The 25,380-nt window shown below is 41.8% G+C and overlaps 1 protein-coding gene across 1 annotated transcript in view; it reads left to right on the top strand.

The window, feature by feature from the left end:
- Nop17l (PIH1 domain-containing protein Nop17-like) overlaps positions 1-25,372 on the top strand; it is an 85,013-nt gene extending 59,641 nt beyond the window's left edge. The window contains exon 2 of the mRNA XM_076173389.1: positions 20,904-25,372. Within this exon, the coding sequence (XP_076029504.1) occupies positions 20,904-21,809 (906 nt within the window). The 3' untranslated portion in view covers positions 21,810-25,372. The remainder of the gene's footprint in view (positions 1-20,903) is intronic.
- The last annotated feature ends 8 nt before the right edge of the window (positions 25,373-25,380 follow it).

Genomic DNA, 25,380 nt, shown 5'->3' with positions numbered 1-25,380 from the left:
GATTGGAAATTTTTATTCAATTATCAGCAATAACCTTAAAACATCGAAATTTTGTCTTCTGCCACGGAGAAAGCAGGTAGGACATTGGGATTGATAGCGCTAATATTTTTTACTTCAAAAATGTAGCTATCGTACACCCTTTGAATATACTGTTTTCGTGTGGTTCCCATATCATTAAATACATTGATCAATTGGAAAGAGTGCAATGGCTAGCCATGAAACTCAAAACAAACATACGGAATTCATTAGACATTTGAACTTTCTCAAAAAATAAATAAATAGATAAATAAAAAATAAAATAATAATAATAAAAAGGGATGGAGATTCACCGAGAACTTGATACAAGCCTTTGAGATTTTAAATTAGATTTGATAAAATCAGAATTGAAAATATTTTCACGCCTGATACTGACGTCATGAGAACTAAAGGTCTGAAGCAGGACGTAGATTTAACTTAAAAGTTGGTGGAAACAATTTCGCCAGCCACGTCGCGGGATCAACTTCCAGGTGAATGTAATACAATTCGAATTTTTAAAATCATTTGCAAAAAAATCTGTTTTTTACTGATCACCCCGAACAAATTGAAATTGGGGGCCATACCATCTTATATTATTTATGTGTATTTTCATCTATTTTCCTATCCTTGTATTATGTCGGCAATAATCGGCGTTTGTATCTTTGGGATCAATATCACGCCGAAGAATTCGAACCGGATGGATATCAGAAGTTAAAAGTGATTCGTTTCATTTATTGCTTTACGTATTTACTTATTCACTTATTTATTTATTTATTTATCCACCAATCTGTTGTAGAGATTAACCTCCAGTCAAAAAAAAAGTACCAAGTAACTTGGTTCATAAGGATGTCACTGTTCTTAAATTGTTGATTGCAAACAGCATACAGTCAGTATCCCGTACGGATATATATATATATATATGCGTGTGTGTGTGTGTGTGTGTGTAGTGTGGGTGCGTGTCGTTGGTCAGGGCGTAGTATATTTAAAGTACAATGTTGAAGATGCTACGAGTAGAGCAGGGTTGCACTAAATTGATCTCGCAAATAGAAAGCACCCACGTGATGGTATGCGATGCAGGGCACCGAAGGTCTCAAGCAGGCGCCCACTTGATGGACAAATGCACGTAAGCGGTCTTCTTTGCACCTTGCCTGTCTGCATGCGCATTGCCACTTATCCATAATACCTTGAAACACGGAGGGCGCAAGATGTGAAATGTCAGGGCAGATACGAGTATGCTTGCAAACACGTATCCACTCCGACGCTGCATACTCGCCATCACTCCCATACTTGTAGCCCCCAGGCATACGTGGCTATTCTGCCTCTTGAACACCTCGCGCGAATAAGCATCACTTTACACGGGTCTGATGCCACTTGCCATTGCCACGTCCTCTGGGTGCTCCCCCCCCCCTCCCCTTCCCCACTTTCTTTAGTTGCTCTCTCTCAAATAGACGCCCCTTCCTCGGCCTTGGCCACTGGTGCCTCCGACTTGGTGACCATGCATTTAACGTGAAAAAAGCGCCCATCTCGATGCGTGTTACCCTGATTTATTCACGGGAAGTGTTTGTTTACCTTGGTTTGCCACGTGGGCGACTCCGCCAGCTTCACACTGGTTGCCAGATGCAGAATAACACGGGTCGTCACAGTGTTGACGTCAGGAGTGGTTGCCGGCATGGGTTTATGTGTGTGTGTGATTCCCCAACATTGCCTTGATCACGTGTAGGACTTGTGATTAACAGTTATTTTCCCTCCTGGGTAAGAGCTCAAAGCGCATAATTATGTGACCTGATCAATATGTAATGCTATAACCTCTCTCTCTCTCTCTCTCTCTCTCTCTCTCTCTCTCTCTCTCTCTCTCTCTCTCTCTCTCTCTCTCTCTCTCTTCTTCTCTCTCTCTCTCTCTCACACACACACACACACACACACACACACTTCCATGTTAATTAACTCCACCTACACTTGTGTTCCCCTGTGCATACTTCTTCACTCAGGTCCACAAGAACACACACACATCAAATCGTTAAGTTCATTCCGTTATTACTTAGCTTAGGTCAGAATGTGCCTAAGTGTTGATCAGGTTTGCACAGCCCTGGAGTGTTTGTTCCTCACTTATCTTGAAGAGGATTTCTGTCGGAATGTGAAGTAGGAACGTATATTGGTATTCGAAGAGAAATTGATCCGTCTCAACGGCGAAGAGGAAGACCAGAATTAGTTTTTCTATTCATTTACCTTTGGCTCTCGTATCTTCTTACAAACGACAAAGAATGTGTTCAGGTTAAGTCTAGATGTTGGATATCGTGACACGAATGTCACATGAAATAAAGCTAGAATGTTCTATTCGATTATGTGTCGGCTACTCCTCCCAATGTGACCTTGAGTGGACTAGGCTGAGGGACCGTCCAATCGGGTCGTTGCTACGTTGAGATTATGGTAACATTTTGTTTCTAAAAACCATTCTGTGCTGGATGTCACGATTTCCTTTCTCCAACCTGCATTTTTATTTCTCAAGGTGTTACATTTTTGTTGAAGGTAAAAGTAAAATTATTTATCAATCCTTGATTTATTTATTTCTAAATTTGTTTGTATATCAGGAGCAGCCGGTGTCATTGCTATAGTCACCCCCTACTGTGAATGTTTTCTTAAATGGTAGTGTCATTCTCTGTCAGCGCACCAAAAATGTCGTTATCTCCACCAGGGATCTGCTTGAATTAAAGTTTTTGCGTTTTGTTGCCAGAGAACGAGAACTATTAGTCTCTTTCTCTACAGAAAAAGGGCTGCCACATAAATGAAAGTACCGTCTGATATAATTTAGGAGATGACAAGTATCCATTGATTCGGAAGTCAGAATAGAACATATATCCACATTAATGCATATTTAATGGTAATAGATTTTACCTTTAAGCCTTGGTATTATTTCCGATGTGGTCAACCACAATCTCATATTTTTTCCTAGATCTAACCTCGGTAATTACGCAAAATTTTCTTTTGGAAGATCATCCGTAAATATGTTTTTCATTATACAGGTTTCCTTTGCGTAATATAAATACGTAATGTACGCGCGTTATATTTTCAACCGCATCAACAGTTACGTGTTATGGCAACACAATTTATTCCCCCAACATGTCGATGATAACTCTGCAAAATATATTACTAACACCGCCAATAATTATATAAATTTTACCGAAATCCACTCGCATTCTCTTCGAGTAGTGGAGTAGGCAAGAATCGAAGACGAGTGTTTTGCAACAGAAATTATCAGGTTCAAATGAATCACATAATACAAGACATTTATTTCTAACATTCTCTATGGTCCGCTATCCTAAAGCAGATGAATTAGCCAGGTCGACGACTCCTTTTAACAAGGGAAGTGGGTGCCCAATCACCTTTACAAACGACACTAGCAAGGAATTCCTTCATTCCCCAGACAATTTATAATTGCATTTGTAGTTATTAACGCAAGAAGAACAAGAATGATAATTAAACAGCGTATCATGATAATTTGTTCCTCGCAATCATTTTTATTTTCAAATATGATAAAACTAATAGAATAGTTCTGGAAACTGGAAGGTTAGATGTCTCAGCAGGAATTCATGGGATGTAAAATTCTTCTACGCCAGCCCCGACTTGCTCCCTCCGAGAATATGGGGCATCGTGCTTTTCATGCCAAGCTTGATGCCATGGCATAGTTTTGGCTGGTCCAGGGTCTGCAGAAGCTTGGTTGGAGCTCCCTGAGTGAAGGCCAGGCTGTCTGGACGCATTCCAGGTGTTTGAAGTGAATTAAAGAAAATCGATGCCTTGGATGGAGTACCCCCTCCTCCACCTCCTCGGTCCTTGAATCAGTTGAACGTCGTAAAGGCGTTATCACACTGGGCAATATTTCCTTCAACAGTTGGAGCAGATTTGTAGTCCGCAGCTTTGGGGAAGGAATCTGGTGTGCTGGAGGAAAATACTTTACCTCCAACATAGATGACATTCTATGTATTTTTGTTTGAGGAAACAAATCAGTTTGCCATAGTGATTTTGCGGCTGAAAAGGTTCTGGAAGTGGGCGGTACCCCCAATTAATCGGAGGTTGGAGGAAAAGTAGCCCAGTGTGATAACCCCTCAAGCTGCATGAAGGGCTTGACAGTAACGGCACCAGATGGGCGTCGGAGAGAAACATCTACCTGATGCCGCCTGTCTTTATAGTTGAACATATTCACCTCCATCCGAAGGTGCAACCCCAGTGGGCTGACTCTCGGTCTCCGGATCGGGTCCAAGATCTCAGTTGGTCTCTCTCTTCAACTGTATTACTCGAAGGACTGACAAACGGATGATCGTTCTGCCTGAAACCGATGATGTAGAAATGAACAATGTTTAATACCTTTTCTTCTTCTCTTCTTTTTCTTTGGTTTTCTTTTCTTCTTTTCTTCTTCTTGGGCACCTTTCATTATTTTTCTAATGCATGCAGATGAGGTTGGTCAAAGAATATTGGAATCATTTGGACATTGGAAAGAGTGAAGAAAAACTAGCAAAAAGAGTATGGAAGGCAGAGGTGGATGGAGTGAACTTGAGGGGAAGACCGAGAATAAAATGGCTGGGATGAAGGGAACCTTTGCCAAAAGGGGAATGTCTGTTGAGTAGGGAAGGGAGAGACTAAGAGGATGTGAGTGGAGAATGACTGTGAATGGATGGTAAGTTGATAATGTCCTAAAGGATTTCTCCTCGTTTTCTCTATTTTCGCATGAGGGGACGAGTAGGGAGGGTCGCCATGTAAGGAAGCGGTGGGGGTAAACCAGACTCGGCCGTCGGGACTTTCTGTGGATGTGCTGTGTCTTACTGCGTTATTTTTGACCCAGGAAGTGTGGACGGGGGCCGGGAATGGCTGCTCATCCACAAGGAGCTAAGATGCAAGGGGAAATAAATAGGTATTGGAGGGATCTGGGATGGTTGAAGGATGGGGTCATGCCTAGGCGAGCTACATCCCTCATAAGTGTGAATAGGTCTTTTGGCATAAAGTATGCAAATTTGAATACACTGAACTCCAGTGGCTATGAGAGTTTGAGTTTGGTTTTATACATTGTGAAGTATTACAGGGTTTTCCAGCATGTAAGTGTATCATTCTCATGAAATATTGTGCTGAAAGATGTCAGCAGAGACGTACTGCTGTAGTACAGGGTGTTCCAAAAAGTCAAACTTGTTACAGGGTGATCCAAAATGTATCTAGTATTGGTCCTGCACCCAAAGCATGTGTGTGTGTGTGTGTGTGTGTGTGTGTGTGTGTGTGTGTGTGCAAAGACTTGTCTTAGTCGGATCATTCCAGCTTAGGACGCACGCACGAAATTATTGCTATATATAGAAGAGACACCTCGCTAAGTTAACAGCTCTCAGTTCTTTCCATGAGTTCTTGTCAAGCATATGATAGAATTGAAAATTTCGAGTTAAGATGATTGTCACTTGTTCGTAGTTCTGTCGTCACGTCGTCTGCCACTTCTGCATCGTAAGAGAACTCGATTTAGTCTGGGGGAGAGGGGGTTGCACTTAGGCCGGGTACAGAGGTGCTCAAGTCGGTACGGGGTTGTGGGGGGGGAGGGGGGGGTGTCTCAGCAACGGGGAAACTGGTCTCCAACGTGGAGGTTGCAAAGGTTATGGGGGAATGTGCATGTTCGTATATACTCGCGTTCCCTGTCTGAATACACAACATCTTGGATACACGATCGATTGTTCCACTGTAGAGATATTAAAAAAGTAAAATAAAAACGTCTCGACATTGACTTACCTACAATTCCCCGACTACGATTATTTGGTCTTATGTAGTTTAAAAATGAATAGGTTAGATAATGAAAGAGCCATGTAAGGAGAAATAGGTCTATTGTTCCTCGTTTGTCCTTCTAACTCTAGGTAGTGTGAACATATTCAAGTCGCTTGTAGAGGGAACGAAGAATGATTAAGAATGGACAAGATTTATGTAGACGGGGATGTACACAAGAATGTCACGGCAGTTTCATATGTGTGTGTGTGTGTGTGTATGTGTGTGTGTGTGTGTATGTTCGAGAGAGAGAGAGAGAGATGTACCGCTATTTGGCCACGGTTCAAATTGTAGAAACCAATACATCTCTTCTCGTTGATCCCTTCCGCTATTATTTCAATTTTGGTTAGCAACTGACAAGTTTTATTGACCGTAGTCGATACACGTCTTCTTCGATACCGAAAGGTTTAACGCGTCCATGTACGGGTCTGGCACGTTGGAAGTTTTGTCCATGTAAGCGCACTCCGTTAACTCGCTTCTCTTCTCTGTACCTCGCACGCGCACGCACGCACGAACGAACGCGTGCGTCGTCTTGAAAATTTTGTTTTAGATCCGAGACGTTATGTGTTTCACGCTGAATTTCTTAAACATTTAGACATATTGAAAATTACCTAAGCACGGATGGACTGTATATTGCTAGGTTTTAAAGAATATCGAATTAAGAAATGTCCAGCAATTTGAGAGAAAGAAAAACGTCTATGGATAAGAAGACAAAACACAGGAAAAGTACTCATTACAAGCGTAATACCATCATAATCAGCGCTGGGTTGTCACGTTCTTGATGTAAACTTATAACCAGGTAGAAGGAATGTTTTGCTGCGTGAACATGTTGGTTAAGTGCAGACAATGCGTGGCAATGCATCTTGTCAATTCTTACGAGATGAGTTGATCCACATGACTTCTTCTGAATTGAATATGATCGTCTGACATTGTCCAGAATAATACCCTTAGAAGGTGCTCGCGATAAACTAGTTATTCGAGTTTGTTTTCAACCCTTTTTTGGTCGTGGGGTTCCTTTGAGGTAAACAGTCCTTGGTTACTCGCTTGAGATGTGAATGGGCTATGTTATTCACCGAGAACAAATTTGCCAATTAGATGCCGCCAGTGGAATAAACAAAAGCAGAAACGCGTTGTGGTGGAGATGGAAGAATGAAAATAGAATAAGAGTTATGCAGGAACTGGAAGGGGAGGAAATTGAGAAGCCAGAGCGGAGTAGAGGACTTAAGGGCCACTTTCAAGAAGAACTTGAATTAAGGGGACCCTTTAGATAGCATAGGGAACAAGATAGTATGCTTGGCGGGCAAATCTTAGGAGATAGGAGTTCTCAAGATCTAATTGTGAATACGCCACGGCAGTTTGTGACCTATACGAAGATAAGAATAAAGACAAAAGTGCTCAAGAAGTAGAGCCATCATGGAATGGGTTCAGAATTAACAGGATTCATGGGGCGGGCGTGGGAGTGGATCGTCTCCACCTGTCACCCTTTACCTCCCCCTTCCCCATCCCTACGAGCGACGGCAACGCTCCTGTAAATCTAGTGTGCACATAAACGTATGTAAACTAGCCTTCTCCCGGAATATTCGTATAGGAATGTAATTTGAGGAGAATTCTGCAGGTCTCGAGGCAAGGTATTACGTGTAGACTAAGTCCTGTGGATCGCAAGTTAAATGTGGGCATGAGACGCACTAGTGGATATATTGGTGCATAAACAAGCTCGCGCACTCATTAAAACGCACGCACGAATACATCCGTCTTAGATAAACGTGCGTGCGCATGCACACACACACACACACACACACACACACACACACACACACACACACACACACACACACACACACATACACAAACGTATCCTCGTCGTCGCATGCATTTCTTGCAGAGCACACTTGCCATGGGGTTGTCTGTGGAATCCCTAGGGTAAAGGTGCCACAGGTCGGTTCCTCCTGGCGTAAGCTCCAGACCAAGCGAAAAGGAGGTGGAAGAGGAGGAGGAGGAGGAGGAGCCCACCATCTAGCCGCATCATCATTATCAAATTCTTATTCTAGCAGTCGACGGCCACTAGAGCGCCAGCGTCAAGGACGTACGGGTCATCTTACAATCCCGAGGCGAATATACGCAGCAAAAGGCTGTTACTAAATAAACCCGACAGGTAGCGGTAGCAGCAATCAACGAATGGATCACCACATGAGAGGTGATTGCGATAGGTGTTCAACGGAAGGTTATTGTGCTGTATGAAGTCTTGCGACACTGCTTCTGACCCAGGGCAGTGGACAGGATGCAGGGATGACCCGTCATCCAGGAGGTGCCAAGATGAGAGGGAGGGAGGAGGGTGGAGGGGAGTGGAATATGTAGGAGATGGAATGGGTGGGAATGGTTTCTATGCCTTTTTCTTTTTGGCTACCCCCCGTGCAAGGGGGAAAAGGCCTTTGGTATATGTATGTATATATGAAGTTGATTGGTGGCAGACAGGTACAGGATGAGTGATGAGTTTGCTCGAGGAGGAGACGAAAAAAATTATATATCGATACTTTGGTACGTTTGATGTAGCAAATTGGTAGCGAGCGGGACTCTCACTCAGAGGGACCTGCGATCTAGGCTCACGACGGCCGGGTTTGATTACTTGAATTACATCGCTGCTATTAGCGATTTGTTCGTGAATATTTATATATTTCCTCCCTTTCCCCCGTCCTCTCCCTCTGTTCTTCATCCCTGTCTCCCTCCATCTCCCCACACCCACTCTATTCTTCTCACTCCTCCAGTTGTTTACTCTTGCCCTCCGCTCAAGTAGGTCCTCACAGTGGGTTGCACGCGCTTGCAACCCCCGGGGAGCAGCAGTTCGGGTCAGTTCGCCGAGAGTCCCGCCAAGAGAGGGAGGTCCTGGCCGCCGCGCTGCACCGCGCCGCCTGCTGCATGCAAACTCTCATTCACGCCAAGTTGAACAGTCACGTCGATGTCTCTTTTCTGTGACGTGCTTGTCACGGGAGGAAAATTCGTGCGGTGTCGAATCCTCCTCCTCCTCCTCCTCCTCATTCTTTCCCTGCTTCTCTTTCTCGCCTTGCCTCTCCTCGTCCCTCTCCTCCTTATTCCTCAACTGGTCTCGGACGTTCAAATCCACCCTTTTTCCCCGTTCCCAGCCGTGTCCATTAGTGGGACCTCGTGACCTGGTAGGTCATCTCTTTGATCTATGTCTTGTAAATTTGACCCCCCCCCCCGAAATCCTTATCTCTAATCGACACTCCACTGTGCCCTCTTCCGTCTTAGGACTCCAGCTCCACCCATTTAAAGAGACCCTTTCCCTTGCCCTCCTGTCTCCACTCCTCTATCTTGCGTCATCCTTAAATATAGCCCTCCAAACAGGTCCCTTTAACATGGGCTATGCTACATCTCGGCTAGACTGCCCCTGCGAGGAAGTAAGCCTACTCCCACTCCCACTGGTACCCTCCCCAGCAGCACCCCGCTCTGCGGCGTACCCTCCTCCTCCTCCCTCCGTAACCTCTCCTCGGCTCGCCTCACCGCTTCCCCTCGTCACTGCTGCGTCCACCGCATCCCGCCAGAGCACCAAACCGAGTTTTGCAGAGGTCGTCTAACGTCGTCCCTCGTCTTCCTCCGTCGTCGGCACCCTCGGAGTCGCTCATAGCGGGCTTGCGAAAGTTTAGGTTGAACCGAGTGACAGTGTTGAAGCGAGGGGAAAGGCGATGAGCGTGGCTGGTGAGAGAGACGATGACGGTGTGGAGTGAGCGTGGCAATTCCAGCGTAGGAAAGGCGGGATGGAATGTGTCTGACGCTTACAGCGTTGGCTGCTTGTTCATGCACTGACGGCGGTGAAGACAGCCGTTACTCGATGTGTATCCAGGAGGAGGTGGAGACTGGGGACCCAAACAGATCGTCATCGTAAAGTTGACGGACGAATGAAGAAGAGAGAGAATAACAAAAAGTGTGAAGCTGTGGATCTGTGCTGTAGCGCTGAGGGGAGAAAGGGACTGCCAGTATCGCCGGATGCACGAACTGGTTTCGTCCAGCAGCAGTCAGTAGGAGTCGGTGGAAGACCAAAGTGCTGAGAGTGGGGGAAAAGAAAATGAGAGCTTTGTGCATGCAGTGATGGCAAGGAACGGGGAGGGCGGTTGGAAGCGTTGTGCTAACGGAAGGCAAAGGTCGCGGAGTACGAGTGAACGACGTAATTCTCACTAGAGTAATATTGTGCTGAAGTTAACGAGGCAGGGTGAAGACAGGGATGATGTGAACATAATTCCATCTCGCACAGTACTTATCCATGGATTGCCCGTGCCTGTGGTTGTGTATGCGCGCGCGTATACATACATGTTATATTTCTCTTCTTTTTATGTATACATACACGTTGGGTGGAGGCAATTAACTATATTCAGAGAAGCGATTCGGTGGCCACTGTCCTGGTAGGGCTTAATCTCATAATTTTTGTCTATCCTGAATTAATTTGTTGGATAAAGGAGGGATGGGTGATTGTCATATAGTTATTCCCAAAAAGAAATAAGGAATGCAGTGCAGATTCCTCTTTCGGATGGCGAAGAGTTCCCTTCTTTCTGCATACACCTTTGTGGGGAAATCTGTCTGTTATATTTGACCGGGGCGTCTTTTCTCAAGTGGAAGTTATTCATCGCGCCATATATGTGTGTGTATATATATATATATATATATATATATATATATATATATAATATGTATACATATACACATATATATATAATATATCTGTGTATATATATATATACATATATGTGTGTATGCATATATATATATATATATATATATATATATATATATACATATTTATACACATATTTCGACAGGGTGGTAATTCTTCAGGTGGGCTATCCTAGGATGACGATTCCTAACCCAATATAGCTTAACCTAACCTAACCTAACCTAAACTAACTTAACGTAACCTAATTGGGGTAACGATTCTTCAGGTGTTGCTTGTTGGGGTGACAATTCTTCAAGTGGGCCATCATGGGGTGATTGTTCATCAGGTGGGCGTTCTGGGGGTGACAGTTCTTCAGGTGATCCATATATATATATATATATATATATATATATATATATATATATATATATATATATATATATATATATATAACGAGAAATATTGTGTAAGAATTTGCCAAGTGTCTCGGGTGTAAAGAAAAATATACAAGTTTTTGTCTGAGCGACGTCGGATATCATGGCATTGTGTATGTACTGCCTTTGTTTTCAGGGGGAGAGCATGTGATTGGCAGGTCATTATTTGATAGGAGGGGAATTGAGAGTGGAGAAGGAAGAAAGGCAGTGAAGTGCTGAGGGGAAACGAATTCAGTGAGCAAAGAGAAAGAATGCCAGTGGAAACAAAGAGAAATATGGGAGGTTGTGGTGAGTATGGGTTACAGAAGTAGAAAAAGAATGGGAGTATTTCAAGAAGTGATGAGAGTCGACAGGAGGAAGTGAATAGTGGGATAAGGCGGTGGTGGAAGAAGAAAATATGCGAGATTATGAGGGATGCTTGCAAAGTAGAACTAGGAAGCATATGAGACATACAGAAAGAATAGAGAAGCAAAACCCAATGTGAAGGTGGCAAAGAGGAGAACAGATGAGTGGGGTTGGATTTTGGCAGAGAATTTTGAAAAGAAGAAAAATATGTTTTTGGTGAAAAAAGAAGGGGAATTCAGGTATAGAGAAGATAAAAGGTGCAGACGGACAGGTAATAAAAGTAAAGGCAGTAAGGGGAAGGTGAGTATATACGGGACTTTTTAATCTGTGGAAGTGAGAATGATTTATTGTGGCAGTGATAGATGCTAGGAAAATGACTATTATGAGAAGTTACAGGGTTATAGGAAAAAAAATAAAGATGCAAAGAGCACTGAAAGTGAACACAGCTGGCAGTTATAATGGGTTGGATAGTAAGGTTAGTGCTGGATACGGTAAGAGTCTGTGGTACGCCAGTTGTTGTTTGCGGATGACACTGCGCTTCGGACAGGGCCAGAGAAGGGGACTGAGGCAGTTAGTGATGTGTATGTGAAAAAGGAAAGCTAAAAGTATATGTAGGCAAAAATATGGGGGCGAGATACACAAGGAGAGAGTTGGCAGTGAATCGGAGACAAATCTTAAAGGAGAGAGACTGGAGGAAGTAGAGTTTTAAGTATTTTGAGTCACGTGTTGCAGGGAATGGACAAAATTAGTGACTGTTTAGCAGGGTAGGGAGATGGCAAGGGATACATATGATTGGGTAGTGGTTGTGAATGGATGATAAAATGACGCGACCCGAAGGGATTTCTTGTCTAGGATTTCTTGAGTGGATGAAGAGGGAGGGTCGCCGTGTAATGAAATAAGGGGTAAACCAGCTACAACTACCGTGCCCTGTTTTAGATGTGCTGTGTCTCGCTGCTTTGTTTCTGATCATTGAGCGGAAGGCAGGCATGAGCGTTTTCATCTCCAAGAAGATACGATCAAAGGGAATAGTGAGTGTTGCAGGTGAAGAGTTGGTGTATGCCTAGATGTGCGTGTGTGTGTATATAAATATATATATATATATATATATACATACACACACATTGTATGTGTGCGTGTAGTTTATAATTCCCCTTGTTGCAAATGGTACAAGTGGACACGAAAACCCTTTTGATACACGAGCGGAAATTTTCGCAATGCCAACGACTACTAGGGTGATCAGACTTTGGCGGCGACGCGACGAGACGGACGGAGCAAGGCCACTGACCTCGGGGGAGGGAGAGAACCGAGCGATCCGTATACATCGTTCCCGTAGTTGCTGGGAAACATTCGAAGAAGCGGATTCAAGGTTACCGAGTGTAAGGTGACCCCTTAGGGATTTGTCTGAGGGGAATCTGGTACAAGGAGGATGGCGTGATACGGTTCTTGCCTGTGGGTCGTGGGGGACAATGGTTTCAGCGAGGGCTCGAGCGAGGGCTGGAAGAGGAGAGAGAAGAGAGAGGAGGAAGAGGACCACCGGCCCAAGCTTGAGGGCCCATCATCGATCGGTTCTAAAAGTCGTTACCTGCTATAGCCTACACGTAGTCGTCGAATAGAGCGTCTGTGTCATTCCGTCCGAGGCGATGGTTGGGTTTACAAGGTTAGGTTGTATACTTGGTAGTAGAGAAGACACCAGGTGTATAGGAGTTATAATAAGGTGTACTCACGCACAGCAGGGTGATACTTCCGTAGATCGTTAGTCACCATAATGAGATGAAATTGGTTTTGCGGGCGAGTTGAATTTAGCTTTTGTTAATCGAGGTTAGTATGTACGTTTTTTTAGTTCTGCTCCGATTTTTTTTTTTTTTTAATCAACCCCTCGCGTGTTGTGAGCAACATCCGACCTAGTTTTTACATTAAAGTTTACAGAAACAAGCCATAACATTTCTCTGTATTCAGAATTAGTTCGTAATGTTATATTTAGTCGTTTATTTTACCTAGGGTGTTCAGGGTGTTTTTCTTTGTGACTGCCTGCCTGTATTATGGGCGCTTGCTGATGTGAGTGTGGATCACCCTTGGTATCAAATCACATGCTGGGCTGGTGATTGAGAGGTATTACCCACCCTGATGAGAGCTCAATAGATTATAGGGCCTGATCTATTATTAACGTAGTGACCTTACACACACACACACACACAAACACACAGCAGGTTCTTGCTCAAGGGAGAAATTGACGGTTTGCAGTGTTTTTTCAAAACCTGGGCGGGGACCGATTTCGGAACTATGCAAAATACCACTACACCAGTAAGTCACGCGTGTCGTGTGTATGTGTGTGTGTGTGTGTGTAGTGAAGGTGTATACAATTGGTTGTTGCTATGGATGGGTCGTGCGTAAATCTCGCGTGATGTGCGTGGTTAATGTATGTAGGCTGCGTGGGATAGCATTTGGTATGCATGTGGTAAAGTCTTCAGTGAGACCCATGCTTGTGGCTGAACTTCTTAACCTTCACATCCCGTGGTGTAAGATAATCATACAGTAAGAGCACTCCAACAAGAAAGCAGTGGCATTTTGTCCTTATGGTGTCCTTTAACGTGTGAATGTGAGTACTTTGAAGGTACGGGTATCTACTTTGACGTGCTAAGATCAGCTGCGTGACTTAAAGGAGAACGGTCGCCCGCAACGGCCATCTGCTTCATGGTGCTTCTCCTCCGCGACCGTTGTTGGCAGGTTGGCTGCCTGGGACTGCAGTGGGAGACTCTTTGTTTTGTTTCGTCAAAGGGAGCGATTTTGTACGTACACTGTGGGAAGTTTGTTCTCTCCGCTCCTCTCGTCTCTCTCTCTCGTACACACACACAGGCATAGATCGGTCATATATGAGCTCTGAGCTCTCTTCCGGGAAGGAAATATCTCGATCGCGAGCCCAACACGTGATCCAAGACCATGGTGACTCACACACACACGGAGAGAGCAGTGGTGTGGTCACAAAACCAAAATAAAATATTAGAAAAATGAAACACAAGGGGCAACAACCAAGGCCCAAATCTAAAATGAATACGAGGAGAGACAAAACAAAATAACAATAAAAGAATATAAACAAAACTAATAAAAAAAAAACAAGATTGTTAAAAGATGCGTAGATTTGTAGAACAAGTTGAATGGGAATATAATCCAGATCAACAACATAAACTAATTTAGGCAAGGAGACGGGAGCCATAGCTCCAACCCTGTGTAATATTAGGCAAAGTAGATACTTTTGGTAGTTCTTTGTAGATGAAGATGGCGACCTTATCCTCTTATAGAGGACAAGATTTAGCTGCAGAAGAAACCGTGCACTCAAGCAACTCCACAAACTTTGCCCCCAACAACTAGCAAGGGAGGCCTAAGATGATCAAATTGTTTGTGAATGCAGTACCATGCCAGAGCTCCCGTCAATGGTTGGAGCCTGCAGACGCATTGGTACACATAGTTATACAGGCATAGTTATACAGGCAGCCTCAATTCACCTGGCAGCTATGTTAAAGAACGAAGAGGAAGATGTCATGAATAGGTATTGCCAGTACTCAGCACTTTACACTCGGTAGAGCTACCGCCAGTTTGTTACACTAGTCAATGGATGCGTTGGATTCCAAGCCTAGGGTGGATTTCGTCCAACGCTAGAGGATTTGGGTTGGAATCCAAGCCTAGCCTCGGGACGCCCAACACGAATACCGTTGTAGTCCACACCTCGGAAGAGATCCGAGGAAAAAAAAAAAAAAAAAAGATAATATACGATACGATACGATATAAAAAAAAATATATATATATAATATATATATATATATATATAATATATATATATATATATATATATATATATATATATATATATACAGCTTGTTCAGTGATAAGAGATAGATTATTTGATATTTTGAAATTATCTTCAATTAAAAAATATGGAATTATATTGTGGCAATAATCAGTCGTTTGAATAGTGTTGTATGTAAACATTGGTAACTTTTCTTACGCGCGAAAACTCTTCACTATTTGCTTGATATCTACGTCGTGATGAGGTTGAATACTGAAGTTATCCATGCTCTAATAGAAAAGATACGACCACAATATGCGCTTTGGGTTGTGAGGCATCTCAGCTATATTACAAAATAATAATAATCGTATTGAGTCTGTCCTCCAATTACCGTACCATCTTCTATGGGTGACATATTATCTGCCTAGTACTCAATAATCTATGTGTGTGTGTGTAAGATATGCAGAGATCGCCAAATATGCATTTTAGAGTGCTCACGAGCCGTTCAAAGTTACTTATGATAATATATTTGAGAAAGCGGCATAGGCATTGGCTCTGCCAGTGAGTTCCTCATTCTGGTTTGAGGGTGGGGTTTGCTGTAGCTCTTACGTGATTGGTGGGAATTTCTCTACAAGGTAAGGCTGGACTTACCTGTAACCTCTTATAATAGGATGAACGAAAGCAAAAGTTGGATTACAAGCTTTTCGTCGACTAGTGTAACCCTACCTTTAGCGGTGGCCAAGTCACCGCACTATCTGGTCTTTGAAGGGTGTTAAGAAATACAGTATTCCATACAGATGTTCATTCCTGAAATACTATGGAAGAAGAAACAGGACAGTTAAGCCAAAGTTACCAATGGAAGCAGAGGCGGAACGTGATGAGCATGGCTCTTATAGTGTATAGTACAATCAGGTAAATGCACAATCATAGAGAGCAAGGAATATACCACTAGCGAATAAGCAAGAGTGAAATTACGATTGTCCTTTATAGCAGTACGTAATCAGTATTATGCAATGTTCACACACATATGTCTGCACTCCAGCCGATATACAAAACACACGAAATAGTGCTATGAAGAGGAGGTAGTCAGGGATCCTGTGGGGGAGAAGTGGGGAAGGTTAAGAGCTGGGGGGGTGGGTGAGGCAGGATAGGACTGCAGACGAAGACGAAGGGAGAGGAAGAAGGGGAGAGGAGGGAGTCGGTCGATGAAGTCCTGATGCTGCGTGCCTTTGCGTCCTGTCCTCTCTAGTCCCAACCTTCCCGCCTTTATCTTAGCTGGTTTCCCTTTTGAAATAGTTGTGTGTATATATATATATATATATATATATATATATATATATATATATATATATATATATATATATATATATACATATATATATACATATATATATATATATATATATGTGTGTGTGTGTGTGTGTGTGTGTGTGTGTGTGCGTGCAAAACACTGAATGGGTCCCAGTGATTAGAGGTACATTTTAACAACCACAATGTACTTTAATTGTAAGCCATCAAAGGCCAGCATGTGAAATTGAAGTGCAATGTGGTTGTTAGAATATATATAAATATATATATATATATATAAATATATATATATATAAATATATATATATAAATAATGTTTTCGTTTCCCTAATGTAATTTCTCTTGTTACCGCGCGACTCTTTGGTGTTGCTGCTCAACAGCACAGTCGAATAAAACAGCCAAACTGTCGCAACAAATATCAGTAAAACAAAATGCTAAGCTTCCTGATCTTAAGAAGTAGATTTGTTCGTGTAAATACGATATCTTCCTTAGTACACATATTGTTAATAAATTCTTCCTGTATGTGTTAGATTTACTGTTAACCGCACTATAATACTGTCGTTTGCGAACCCAGTGACTGATAGCAGGTAGGCGTTCGTCTTCGTGCTACAGCGCTACATGTGTGTGCGTCAATGAGTCGCGAACGTGACCAATATTCTGGAAACGCGGTTAGTAACGTCAGTCTTTTGTGTCTTCCTTTAGGTATTATGAAAATCTCACAACGTTGAAAATCCGCAAGATTTTTTTTTTTTTTGTGAATTAGTATCAGTGCACCAGTAAACTATTGGAAGATCATAAATTGTGATGGCTATACTGAACTATCCCGTCGACCACATGGCGTCATGGGAACATTCGCAGTGCGTTTGCCATGGTGCAATCCATTATGAAGTTTAGATGGTCAAGCATTGCAGTCTCCTTTGCTGACAAGATGGTGACCTACCATTGTCACAGTCATGGAATGACAGCATGGTGATGTGGTGTCAGGACATGGCCTCAGTCCTATGGGTGTTTCGGACTAGACAGTTCTAGAATGAATTCAACTGGCACAAGATTATGTTAAGGAAACGCCAGCCAAAGAGCGAAATTGCGTGGCTTAAGTTGACACCTTCAATTAAAAAGAAGTATGCTTATGAGACAGTGCAAGAAAATGAATGGAAAGTGATTGAGAAGCTTACAGCAGGTACAAACAAGGCAGAGGACAAGTTAGCTCATGCCGTTGCATCGCTACACATAACCACTAGTAGTGTTTGCGTGTATGTAGTGGCGATGGTGTTGGCAGAGCTAATGGGAGGGATGGTGCAGGGGGCAGCAACCCCCGTAATGGCTCTCTTCTCTGCTGTCTTACTTCCCGTATTAAGGGCAACACATCTTGTACAAGAGGTAGATCAATGCAGTTGTCACTTAGTATCATTAGTTTTAAGCCGTGAAAAAAAAAATTACTTGAAGATGAGAATTCATATGATTACATCTGTTTAAAACAAATATCCCTTCAGTGTGCTGTACTTTATATTTTTAGGTAATACCACCATCCTTCTTGTGTCATAACTGACTAAATGTAATTACATGTAGAATCTTCAGGGTTAACATTAAGCTGAATAAAATCATCTGAGGCTGCAATTAGTTACAATCCAATAACCACATTAAGAATTATTGCCTTATAAGTAATTATTCCCCATATAGTTTTTATGGCAGCTTACAGTATACAATACTGTTCCCATAAAGCTTCATGTTTTTATGGTAGTATCAATCTATTGCCCTAGATTTCTCTTGCAGGAGACCCACAGCTCCCAGGCAACCAGCATCAACCACCAGATTGGTCCATAAATTATATACATGTACCAAGGGCTTTTTCCCCCTTACAAGGGAGGTAGCCAAAATCAAAGGCATAAATCCACTCCCACCCACTTCACCCCCACATCATCCACTCCCATTCACCACCCTTCCCTCCATTTTTTCTTGGCTCCTGGATGACAGGTCACCCCTGTATCTCACCCACTCCCGTGGGTCAGAAGCAATGCAACACGACACAACGCATCTACAGCAAGGCCACTTCATTTAATCAGCGACACCCCTCCCCCTCTCTGCCCCTTCATGCAGAAAAAGAGATGGAGAGAAATTCCTTTAGGCTGCATCAAAATATCATTCACACATGCTCCCTTACCCCCCCATCCCCCACCCACTCCCATGCATCACAGCATCATCCACACAGGACCATTCTCCACTCACCCCTAGATTCTGTCTTCTCCCTTCCTTCAACAGACATTCCCCTCTTTCCCAGTGCCCCTTTTACCTCATCCATCCACCTCTGGCTTTCATACTTCTATTACTAATCTTTCGTCACTCATTCTTTCCAAGTGTCCAGACCATCCCAATACTTTTTCATCAACCCAATCTCCCAACTCCCTTTCCACCTCTGCTCTCCTCCTCACCTCCTTGTTTCTCACTCTATCCAGTCTAGTAACCCCTACCATACATCTCAGGGATTTCATCTCAAACACATTTAAACTCTTTCTCATGTTCCATGTTTCTCTCCCATACAGTGCTATCAGAACAATCACCCCTTCATACAATCTCCTTAGCATCCATTCCCAAATTTCTATTTCTCATTACATTTTTTTTCAATCCCCCCAAGGCATTTAATTGCTTTTCTCAATCTACATTCTTCCTCCACCTACACTCCATCATGCCCCACCACATATGCCCCCAAGTGTCTAAAGCTATCAACTTCATTCAGGCTCCCTTAATATTCACTTTCAATTTACTGCCATCCCCTCCCCATGTACATCTCATCACCTTATTTTTATCCACATTTATCTTCAACTTTCTTCTTTCACACACCTTACCAAGCTCCATCACTAACTTTCTTAATCCCTTCTCTGATCCTACTACAAGTGCAGTGCCATTAACATTTTGTTTAACCATCTCCAATCCTTGGCCCATTACCCTTACATTTACCTCTTGCACCACCCCATCTATGTATAAATTGAACAGCCATGGTGACATGATACATCATTGGCAAAATCCCACCTTTACCTAAAACTACTCCCACTTTCCATTTTTAATTCTAACACAGGCACTACTACTATCATAAAAATTCTTGACTGCTTTTAACAGCTTTCCTCCTGTCCCGTATATCTGCAATGCCTCCCACAGTGACTTCCTGTCTACCCTGTCATAAGCTTTTTCCAAATCCTTAAAGGCCCAAAAAACATCTTTACCTTTTCCTAAAGCTTTCTCACATATCTGCCTTACCACAAAAATCTGATCCACACAACCCCTACATATCCTAAACCCACACTGTTTCTTGCCAATTACTCCCTCTGTTCCTCTCTTAATCCTCTCAATCAAAACTCTCCCAGAAGCCTTCCCAACTACACTCAACAAAATGAGCCCTCTGAAACTACTTCACTGACACTTGTCCCCTTTTCCTTGTAAAGCAGAATTATACAGGCACTCAATTCTCTGGTACTCTACCCTCTTTTAGACTAACATTAAACAACCTCACCAGCCAGTCCACCATCACTGTACCTCCCTTTTTTAGACACTGCATGACACCCATCTAACCCAGGTGCCTTACCTGCTCTCATTTAATAACTGCTTTCACCTCATCTTTTCTTATTTTTCCTCCATTTTCCTTATTATTGTCATTTTCTTAGTGCTTCCCACTGCAACTACCTTTCCCTCCCTATCCTCCTTCCCATTAAGCAACTCCCTAAAATACTCTGCCCATCTTCCTGTCACTGCTGTCTCTTCCATTATCATTTCTCCATCTGCACCTTTTACCTTTACTTCTCTATTTGATTCACCTCTCCCTTCCTCTCTTAATTTCCTTCCAAACATCTTTTTATTACTTTCAATATTTTCTGTCATACTCTTATTCCATTTCACATCTGTTCTCCCTTTTACCTCTTTTATCTTATGCTTTACTTCTCTTTTCATTGTAAATATGATTCTCTTGTCCTATTTTGCAACCAATCTATGAATGCTTGTATACTGTGTGTGTCCATTTCCTCTTTCTCCATCTATCCTCCTCCCTCAACTTACCTTCCACTAAAGAAAATTATCTGATATTCACCCACTCTCTCCCATAGGAATATGTACATCCGAAACTCTTCCTACTCTTTGGGGGTTGGGAGGTGGAGATGTGTGAATGATATTTTGATTCAGCCCGAAAGGATTTCTCCCCATCTTCTTTTTTTCTGCATGAGGGGACAGAGAGGGGAGTCACCAATTAGATGAAGTGGCCTTGATGTGGATGTGCTTGTCTTGCTGCATTGCTTATGACACAGGACAGTGGGTAAGATGCAGAGATGACCAGTCATCCAGGAGCCAAGAGGGAGAGAGGGTGGTGAATGGGAGTGGAGTATGTGGGGATCAAATGGGTGGGAGTGGATTTATGCCTTTGACTACCTTCCTTGTAAAAAAAAAGCCCTTGGTGTATGTATGTATGTATCTGAACTGTTATTTTTCTTTACACAGTGAAAGGTACTGTTTATGTATAGCCTTATTTTACCCCTCTCCATTGAAAAAGTATATACCTAAAACTGTTAATATTAATTGAAGTTATCTTTTACAGGTGCAGAAGGTGGATGGGGAGGAGCCAAAATGTGAGGAAAAGGAGGTCATTTTGCAACATCATGCAGTAGAAGCAAATGTCATAGTAAGGAATGACAAGGACTTGCAGAAACCCTCCAACCCAAAGGAAATATCCCAAGTTATTCCTACAGTTGCTGCCGTCCGTGCTGCTTTTGTTAAAGCACGCACAGTTAGTGAATGTGTGGATGTACCATATGATGACACTTCTTCAGATAACAGGAGAGGGCCCACTGGATCTTGGCCCCGTGGGATCCTGAAACGGCGGCCTAGATCACTAAGTGAGTCCCATGTTGGATGTATGGGGTCTGTTGGGTCCTTTGGATCCTATAGCTCCTCCTTTGACCTTGAAGGCTTGGAGGATGAGGTGCTAGAGAAAGAAGAAGAAGAGGAAGAAGGAAATGAATCTTCCAGTCCAGGTTCTAAGAAAACTGTGAGATTCAGTGAGGTTGTGTCAAAACAGCTCTTCCGTTCCAATTCATCTATTCTTGGTCAGCGTGCAAAGAACCAACGCAAGGCCCTAAAAAAGCGACGGGCACAGGAGCGGAAATTGTCAGAAAGTGACCAGGAAATCACAGGAAGTAAAAAGAGTGATGATGAAGATGATGATGAAGATGAAGGGGTGGGGGCAGAGGAAGAAATAGTGCAAGAAATGAAAGAAATTGATCTAGAGGGTGATATTTTTGACTCCACTACATGTGAGGAGGAGACCACGGACACAGACAACAATAATACTCAATCAGATAATAACAGCAAAAATAATATAACCAACAAAGAATTGGCTCCTAATAAGAAAAAGAACAAAAAGAAGGGTAAAAAGAATAAGAATAAGATAAAGAGTCTAGAACTTTCAAATGCCATGATCTTTGAGCTTGATATTGAACAATAGAAATGGACAATTACCAACATAGACACAATGAATGTTTCATTTGAGTTTGATGGTATTGGAAGGGAAGAAATATGTGGAAAGCATTTATTAATTGATTTATGTTTAGTTTTCATTTCTCTTAAGTTATTCCCAGTAAACACCACTTACCATTTGTACCCTTAAGGCATTTGTTTATATCCTTTGAATTTGAAAATTAGGATCCACATTTTCTGTTCTAGTTGTGTCTCCTCTAGTTTTCCCAAAGTTGAGCTCAAGATGATAAAAGGAAGATTATATTTTCCCTCGGTATCAAACAGACCAAGGATAATCACAGTCTGTCAATTGTTGATTTGAGTTTTGCAAACAGCAGATCCACATCCCTACAGCAATTAGGGAAATACAGTGAGATAAATACAGAAGCTGGCAGTGGTGCCTGGGCCCTCCCTTAGATCTCTTGGAAGAAATCTTGGGACTGATGTCCACTGGGTGAAAGTAGTAGAAGGGGAGTAGTTGCTGAAGGAAATACAGGTAGAGTTGGTAAAGATAGATCTTGGGCCCAGTTGGAAGATTGTATGTCAACTCATTGAGGCTGCACCTCAAAATAGAAGCAAGAAAGTTAACATGTTTTAAAGATAGTCAGCAGGGAGATGACTAATTCTGATATCCGTTTTGCAGGATCTCATGCAAACACCAGTCATCAGTATCTGGGATAACCACATAAAGATGTTAACATTCTTTAGATAGGTTGTGAAGAAAATGGTATTAGTGCATGGAACATTGAAGTGTTGCTTGCCAGATTAAGTAGTGTAAGCTAGGTATTGAATACAGGTCTCACACTGAACATGAATTTATTGAACACAGTTGCAGTTATATCCAATTTGTTTTGGTCAAAACAACAGACTACTACCTTACAATACCAAGAGATATGTGCAAGTAATTCATTTGCTTTATGATATGCTTCTCAGTAAGATGTGCCCCAAGTTTTATTCAAATGTGTTTTTGTTAAAGTTTACTCATCATATCAAAGTGACCATCTAATATTGCCACAGTATGTTAGCTTTAAAACGATTTTCAACAATTTTCTTCATTTTTGGATAAGCCTCTTTAATAAATGAAGTACAATATTTCACACACAACAAATACTATGAGTCATTCAGAAATATATTTTGTCTGATTAGAATGTACCTTTGTATAACTAATGAGGCTGGGCAAAGCAAAGCTACTCAATATCTGCAAAATTTCTCATGTTAATATTTCCAAAGTGTTTCACAACCGTCATCTTTTTATTTTTATAAATACAAGAAATCTAGATTGAAGTTTTATCATTGAATTGTCTCCAGTAGATTGAAATTTAAATATTGTTGCAGTTTTCACTGATTGGAAATCCACAATTTCTCAGTGGTTGATATAGTCCTTGGGGCCTCCTATAGGTCTCAATGGAATGAAACTTTTTACTGCTGTGTGCATTGTTAGCATGGAAATTTTTTATGTTACCATCTGTTTATAATAGCAGGAAAAGGGGCAGTCCCCAGATGTCAGTTCATATGAAACAATGTGGATGAAATACAATTGAAGTTAATAGAGATCTTGAGCTCAGCCTGGAGACTGTTAGCTACACCTTGAGATACACATCCAGGTGGAGGTGAAGGTGTTGATGGGGTTTAAAGATGGATGACAGGTAGACTGTTCTGTTTAATTTCCATCATGCAAGACCACTTCTAGATACCCATCATTCCTTCTTTCTCTTCCATTATTCTTATGAAGTCTGATGTACTTTAATATTTCCGTGGTAAAATTGAGCCTAAATTGGAATTTAAACAGTTATCTTCCATTTGTTCCCTGGGGAGTTGTTCAGATTTATTACAATTTTTTTTTTATTGTGTTTGTGCAAGAACTTATATTAAGAAGCTTTGTCCTAATACATGGGACTTAATTAAGGTTCCAGAACTTACTATGTAGATACACAAATATGACAAACTGCTGCATGACTGAATACATGATTTGAGTCACCATGTTAGTAGGTACTTAGCAATTTTGCACTTCAGTGAAACAATTATGACATCTAGTGTGTTTTGTATTGAAAGCAATTTTGTTGTTTAACTTGCCATTATTTTGTATCTAATTTATATTCCCCAGTAATTGACTTCTTAGTAAACTATACATAACAGTGGACAAGGTATGGTGCTTTAAGCAGTTTTCAAGTATTGTAGTATTCCAAGACATGTTCTAAAAGACTTGAAAATCCAACATATATGTAAATGTTTACATATAATTGTACACATGCAAAGATATGTATGATGTGTGTGGTTATGTGTGAAGGAACAGTGCCCTTCAAAAGTCTGTGTATACCCAAGTCCAACAATCTCATAAATGTGGCTCTACTGCCATTACTTAAACCCCCAATAACATTGCTGTCTTGTTCTCATTTAAATAAAACAAGTTAGTGAAGGGGAAAGAAATGTGAAGTCTGGTTACATGTATGGGAATACTAGACTGGTGATGATGGACTTCTTCAGGGGCATATGAAATGTAAAACATCACAACTAAGCAGTTGGGAGTGAAAACAATAAGACACGAATTGTAAAACTGGGAAGCAAAAGATCATTTTTATGTCAGAACATATACAATGTAGAATATACATGTTTGGCATATTCTGAAGCAATAATTGAATACAAGTGATTCATACCTTGCACTGAAATCTGGAGCAATAAAATGTAGGCTATTACTATAGGTGACACCATGCAATGATTTCTTCTGATATTTCTGGTGCATTAGACACTTTCAACTTCAGACCATGTTTTTAAGTGAACATCAGTGTGACTACTACAGTTGTACATCTGAAGGAATTGTGGCTATATATTTTTTTAACCCTGCTTACCGGTGACAAAAAATCCTGTAAACAGGTAATCTGGTCATTTTGTTTGTAATATCAGTCCATTTAATTCTTCATGCAAATGTTAGATACCTAGAAAGATGTGTCTGCCACATGGATGACATAGTCTGGCAGAACTAAAGTGTCACCCTTCTGAAGTATTTTCCAAGTCTACTCATGGGGAACTGATGCTTCACAGAGAAAATTAGGTAAATGTAGTGCCACAAGAGTTGACCTGCCAGTTACTCCTTCAATCTCCCCCCCCCTCCTCCCCATTTCCTCACCACACTATAATTCAAGTCATTATTTTTCACAAGTCATGTCACTCCCAGAAATTAATAAAAGTTCAGTTTAAATCACACTTCAAAGACAGGTCCTCTTTCTGCCACCATGAAAGTTCGGGGGAGGGGATGTACTACACAATCACCGTCCAATCTTCCAACTTCAAGCATACTACATCCCAAATAAAAATGTAGTGCTAACATTACAATGATTCCATGAAATAAATAGTAAATGAAAAAGGTTTGTAGTAGCTAGTTATTGAATTGAGTATTACTGCAGTTATGCTCACATTCTTTTCTATTAAAATGCAACTTCTTACTAATTGTTCTGCTCCGTTCCTACCCCTTTGTAGGTGAGTAACTGTGATGTACAAAGCTGTTATCCATTCTAAAGTTTACTATTTTGAAAACCAAATAAAAAGTGAATTATTTCTCTGAT

The sequence above is a fragment of the Oratosquilla oratoria genome, chromosome 34 (genome assembly GCF_046742065.1).
Source record: "Oratosquilla oratoria isolate Oo_2021 chromosome 34, ASM4674206v1, whole genome shotgun sequence".
NCBI classification, from domain to species: domain Eukaryota; kingdom Metazoa; phylum Arthropoda; class Malacostraca; order Stomatopoda; family Squillidae; genus Oratosquilla; species Oratosquilla oratoria.
The sequence above is the reverse complement of the archived record's forward strand: the minus strand, read 5'-3'. Positions and strand labels throughout refer to the sequence as shown.